This window comes from Pezoporus wallicus, unplaced genomic scaffold, assembly GCF_028554395.1.
Source record: "Pezoporus wallicus isolate ANWC-B61680 ecotype Strahan unplaced genomic scaffold, APGP_CSIRO_Pwel_v1 contig_4191, whole genome shotgun sequence".
In the NCBI taxonomy this organism is placed as follows: domain Eukaryota; kingdom Metazoa; phylum Chordata; class Aves; order Psittaciformes; family Psittacidae; genus Pezoporus; species Pezoporus wallicus.
The window spans coordinates 4,399,426-4,405,912 of NW_026641383.1; the positions used below are offsets into that span (position 1 = coordinate 4,399,426).

The following is a 6,487-nucleotide window of genomic DNA, read 5'->3' on the forward strand; positions in this document are numbered from 1 at the left end:
CTGCTCTTGTGAGACCTCACCTGGAGTATTGTGTGCAGTTCTGGTGTCCTCAACATAAAAAGGACATGGAACTGTTGGAACAAGTCCAGAGGAGGCCACGAGGATGATCAGGGACTGGAGCACCTCCCATATGAAGACAGGCTGAGGAAGTTGGGGCTGTTCAGCCTGGAGAAGAGAAGGCTGCGTGGAGACCTCATAGCAGCCTTCCAGTATCTGAAGGGGGCTATAGGGATGCTGGAGAGGGACTCTTCATTAGGGACTTAGTGACAGGACAAGGAGTAATGGGTTAAAACTTAAACAGGGAAATTTAGATTGGATATAAGGAAGAAGTTCTTTCCTGTTAGGGTGGTGAGGCACTGGAATGGGTTGCCCAGGGAAGTTGTGAATGCTCCATCCTTGCTGGTGCTCAAGGCCAGGCTGGACAGAGCCTTGGGTGACATGGTTTAGTGTGAGGTTTCCCTGGCCATGGCAGGGGGGTTGGAACTGGATGATCTTAAGGTCCTTTCCAACCCTAACTATTCTATGATGATTCTATTACACTTCAATGTTAGAAGAATATTGTTATGGATTAAAAATACTGCCATGACAACCCTATTGCAACTCATTTATGTGTAAGGAGATTTATACAGACTTTACTAACAAGATGCTGTGTTTTTCATAGGAAACTTAATTTCACTGTGTACTTTATTTTGCACCAGGCTGAAATGGCCCTGCTTATGATGGACGATGAGGATGATGCCAGAAAACATTTTAATTATAAAAAGATTGTAGAACAACAGAATTTGAGCAAGAAGAAAAAGAAACTTTTAATGAAAAGGAAAGAATTGATAGAAGATGACTTCCAGGTAAGGGTGTACTCTTTGATTTTGAGGCTCAGATAGAACCCTTGTTGATTATTTTCAGGACAAATTTGGTGGTTTCATATCCCTCTCCTCCCTTACTCTGTCTGAAGGAGGAGAGCTAGGTCTACATCTTTAAAGAGTTACAGGCTGTTTTCAAAAAGCAAGAAATACTCTGATACAACGTTGAAGGGAACAGAGCCAAACTCTGTATAAAACAACAAGACACTATTTATGCAAGTATATTAACAAACTGTAATTGCACCTTGTACAATTTGGTGCCTAAAATATGTGTTGGCCTCTTCTTATTGTTATCCACTGCTGCTTTCATCCTCCTACTGCTGTCAGTGTCACTGGCACCCATATGGACCACTAGGAGTGCATAGGAGTCAGTAGGACTTACAAGACCAGGCAGCATCTCAGAAACATCTCTGATCTGAGCCCCTCATAGGCAACACACCTCCCTTGAGATAGGGTCAGGCTGACAGATGGGTGCCTCTGTGCCTGTCAAAGTAGAGTCACCTACTGTTATCACCTGCTGCTCTTTCCTGGATGCACTAGTAGTTATCCTCTTCATTGGTGTGGCAGCTGGTTGTTCCAAATCCATTTCTGGTCAGTTCTCAACAGCAAACCTCTCCGTGGTCTGCTGACAGCAGCATATACAGGATTTGCACAAGCATTCACTTGCCTGTTTTACCAATAGCACCTTCTGGCTCTCTGCTTCACACTTGCTGGGATTTTGTAACTGGAGCTGTTCCAGGAATGGTGAACAGTCTCGTGAGCTATGACTGCTTAAGCAGCTTGTATTTTATTGTGTTTAAAAGCTTTGCTAATGTGGGTAAAGGTTACCTAAATTAAATACTCCTCTTCTGTCTTCAGGTAAATGTTACCGATACAAGATTCCAAGCCATGTTTACTTCTCCCCTGTTTAACCTGGATCCTTCAGATCCAAATTTCAAGAAGACAAAAGCAGTAGAAAAGATCTTGGAAGAGAAAGCTCGACGAAGAGAAGAAAAGGAGCAAGATGTTAAGGAGGCAAGCAAGGAGCAGGAGAACAAGATGGCAAAGAAAGGAGAGGTTGCCAAGACAGCCATAGATCCTGCCCTATCAATGCTAATAAAGTCTGTCAAAAATAAAACCCAAGAGTTTCAGGCAAGGAAAAAGCAGAAATTGAAGTAACTGAACCTTGGTTTTACTCAGACTTGACTTCAGTCTAGGTTCTTCTCGCTGTTAGTGCAGCCTGCTCTCATTCCTGCCCACCTAACATTTCCCCCGAACCCATATAATTACGATGGTGAGTTTTGAAGTAACTGGAGGAATAAGCACACTTTACTTTTGCCATCACAGACACTGGTTTGTACTATTAATAAAAACCTACACACTGACAACATGTAAGTAAGGAATTGATGGGTCTGGGGTGGTTTGGTTTGCATCATGCTGTCTCTAAAGAAAATAGAAATGCTGCAGGTGGCTACAAAAAGTAGTCAGAATTATGGTTGTACTTAATAAGAAAAACACTTCTGCAGAGGTTTATTGCTGAGACTAAGTGCTGTGAATGATTTTAATTCCACAGAAGTGTGTAAAGCATATCTCTGTTGATAAAGAAGGGAGTAATATAAGTACAAATTAAAGAAATTTTGTATACAGTTTTTATATGTTTTTAAAAGATAACATATGTGCTTCATTAATTTCTTTTTTAAATACTTGAAGACTTCCTGGATAATAGAACTAATTAATGGAAATACTGCCAATTAGAAGTATTTCATGACTATATATTGGAAATAAATGGTTTAAATTGCCCCAGAGGAATTGTGGACACTTGGTTGTGGTTAGTTGTGTTTTCTCCTTCTGTGCCTAAATGAAATTAAGTCAAAGTTAACTGTTTTGCCACTGATATTGCATTCCCATTAATGCAATTACACTTATACAAAGTCTTCCAGGGTTGCAAGTATTAAATAAAGAAGTCAAAGGCAGGTGTAGATGATACAATTTGAAAAGCCCCGTTGTTCGGCCATATTACTACTGGTGTCAGTATCTGGTGAATATCGGGTACCTGTTGGTACTGGTGAAGGTATTGATGGTGTGGGGAAAATGCAGTAGGTAGAAGATGATCTTTCTTCCTTGTAGTGAGGAGACTGATTTGCCTTCAGGTTTAGCTTGGGGTTTTCTTGAACTGTTTGCTGTATCAGCTCTAATATAAATACAGCATTTATCCAAACAAAAAGTTTAGAAACAAGGAGCTGAAAGGTAATTTGTAATTTTAAAGAGGTCTGTTAATTTCTAAGACATTCTGTTAATTTAATCTAAGGATTCTGTTAAACTAGAAACTATAGATAATCAAAATTAGTGTTTATATGACGTAAATAAGTAAAAGGGATTACATAGTCAGATTTAGCATGAGAGTCTGTACACCTAATGGCCGATGGACACAGTAATCCAGGGACACAGCCTAGCAACACAGGAGGAGATGGTTTTTGCAAGACTGCTTTGCAATGATGTCCCTGAGGAATATTTGCTGACCTCAAACATTTTAAATGTAATTGCTCTTCATAGATACTTGAACATCTTCAAGTTGATTTTCATGTAGATAATGGAAAAAGTCGAGGAGATAATAGAGTCTTGTGTATATATTTGATCCAGCTTCTTAGCAATATGGCAGGACCCAGCAAAACCATGGTTTGTAGCTTGAACTGACCAACTGTGATGGAGAACAAGGAAAGCTTGTAAGTAGCAGGAAGCTTTTGAACATGGATGTACAGTGGAGAGCAGCGCAGTGATACTCAGTGAGACATAAAGAAAGATGCTTTGGGAAACAGACTATTTCACCAATGGAAGTGTCCTGCATCACACAGGAGAATGAATTGTTGCTACCTAAGAAAATCTTAGGTGTCATACAAAATTTAGACGTACCACATATTAGTACAGATCCTTTCCCAGTGTGATTGATCAGGTGGCCTATATATTCTAGGCATATGAAATGCACTAGGGACAGTAGGTTGGATAGAATGAGGTTTAGAGATACTCTATAACCTTAGTGGTGATGGAAGGGCAAGTATTTATGTTTAGGTGTAAAGTCTGTGGAAAATTGGACAAGTGAGAATGAAAGCACAAGGTCAGAAGAGATACTTAACTGAAGGGATCCAATTGAATGGTGCCTGGTCTCTGACAGTGGCCAGTAACAGGAGGTACTAATGGTGCACTTAAAATAATTACACCTTGCCAATGGGGAAGTGGGGTAAGCTCATGATTGTTTTTAACTGTCTGGTTTTGGTTGGTTTGTTTTCAGAAATACAGCATTGGTAGGACTAATTGTTGTAGGTACTTTGTTAAAATACCCTTTTATAGCTGTAGGAACCACACAGTTTCATTCTGTGTCAGGGTGCTTACAAATTCTTTTTTAATACCAGCTCCCCAGTCCAGTCTCCTCCCATAACTTCATTTAATAATTTATATCCAAAAGCAAACTTGGTGGGAGATGAAAGGCAACAAACTGCATGGTCTCTTGGATCCTCCAACCCTGCCAGGTCCTACCAAAAACTTGTGTTTTGATTCATTTGATGTGTTCTCTTTTACAAAGGCGTGCTCCTTGTTTGTGCACTAGCAATAGGCACAACCTGCTGTGTTTGACTTGAGTAATCTCATTTGAATCAGTGCTTTTCTGCTCCTTACTTCTATACTGGACAGCAATGCATGGCATTGGTGAATCGCAGCTCCTCTGGAATGCTCAGATATGCTGAATGACCCACAGTAACAAAACTCTCCATCAGCACTTCTGTGCCCCTTCCTCTGTCCTTTAAAGTAACTTTGCTGGAGGACTGGTTTACAAAAATGGTTTTACAATTAGTCACAAACAGGGATGATTTCTTACTGAAATTAGATGGTCTAAGTCTTTTCTTCACGTGTACATGTGCTGGCTCCTTCTCTCTTCCTGTTAGGAAGCTTTGCCTGTGATTGGAAGTCACAGCAAGACAAAAAGCACAAAAATATGAAGGCAGACTTGACAGTGACTTTAACTATTGGTTGAAAACAGTTCTTTTGCTGTGTGATAACGTGTATTGGGTATCATGTAAATGCTTAATGTGTGATCATTTTATCTAATCAGACATTCTTTTGTTGTTGTGCTCAAGCTGCTAAATCCCAGGGTGACATCTTGGTTGGGAAGAACTGCAGGATCTGTCCCAGCATGCATCTTCAATGGAAAATATTTGGTCTGTTTATAAAACTATTAGGTGTAAACCCTATTTTTAGAGTATTTAAAATGGATTTTTTTTCTTTATAAAAATCAAGTTATTAATTGCTAATTGCTAACAGCTCAAATCCCGTCATCTAATCGCCATGATTCCAGAGCAATGCTAGCCAAATCTGAAGTGATTTCTTTCACTGTTTTTAGCAGAATCGTATCTTGGCAATCTGGTAAGAAGGGGTCGTGCCTCATTTAGAATTCCTCACGTTTCATTGCCCTTGGTATAAACAAAACAAAGGATGTTTTTGACAGCTCGTCCTTTTAAACATGAAAATAGGATCTAGAAGTTCTAACCTCTGAACTTTTAAAATGTTATTATTTTTCCCTTTCACTAAATGTCATGGAACCAGCAGAAGTGACGGCAATGAAGTAAAATAACACATTACAAACTAGGCCTGTTAAAAGTGAGACAGAACTAATTTTTCTACCAACTTATATGGAGGTCTGGTAGAAAGTAGTTTGGCTCCAAGTTGGCAGCCATCAAAGCCAGAGTGCAAGCCAGACATTTAAAGATCTAACATTACAAGTGGAAATCACAAGAGGGTTTGATTTATTTAAAACCCAGGAAAGATCAGACAGGCAGAGATGAAGAGCCACGTATGTTTTCTATTATTCCTTCCTTCTTAAAATTAAATGTATTATTTCCAATTAATAGCAAAAGTTGGCTTTTTGTTCTTTTCATATTTCGGTAGTGTCCAAAAATAACAGTAATTTGTGCTGTCACATACTTTTATGGCGAACAAAACAACCAACCAAAATACTGTGGGTGGTTTTAAATAAAAAGCTTATGTCTGATAAATATTTAAAACTACTACAGTAATTAGGTTGCTTTGCACTTGTCTTAAATCATGAGCTAAATGCTTCAACCTCAGCTTTGTAGCTATGGTAAGAGCAAGAAGTAGTTCAGATAGCACAGTAATTTTCATTGTTTCATAGAATACTTCAGTATTGCAACCTTCCTAATGTTAAAATGTACCTTTTCACACACAGGACTAGGTTGCTGTATTCCTGTAAAGCAAGACAAGGTGACAGGAAGATCTATGTCTTGTGTGTTTATTCTGTTCTTTACATACGGTGTTACAAATGGGAGGATTTTTGTCAGGGTTCTGGATCCAATCTAGATTAATGTCACCTAAGGTCATTATTACTTTATATCCTCCTCATCGCTAGCATATGAGTAATCCCTACTCAGCACTGTTCCAGCTCTGTGTTTCAGCCATGCCAGACTATGCAAGTTTCAAACAACATCACTTCTAGCCTCCAGTGAGCGCGCTGGCAAACCTCACTCCGTCCCATTCTTGGAGACACCCGATCCAAAGGCTGGTTGCCACGTTTTCATGGGCAAATGCTCTTGGACTGAGTCCCTTGCGCTCCTCGGCACCGCACAAATCCCTTGGCTTTGCAC

General features: G+C 39.6%; 1 protein-coding gene across 1 annotated transcript in view; it reads left to right on the top strand.

Moving 5' to 3' along the window:
• Positions 1-2,485, top strand: part of ESF1 (ESF1 nucleolar pre-rRNA processing protein homolog) — a 29,711-nt gene extending 27,226 nt beyond the window's left edge. Inside the window, exons 12-13 of the mRNA XM_057423312.1 lie at positions 699-845; positions 1,719-2,485. Coding sequence (XP_057279295.1) covers positions 699-845; positions 1,719-2,018 — 447 coding nt within the window. The 3' untranslated portion in view covers positions 2,019-2,485. The remainder of the gene's footprint in view (positions 1-698; positions 846-1,718) is intronic.
• The last annotated feature ends 4,002 nt before the right edge of the window (positions 2,486-6,487 follow it).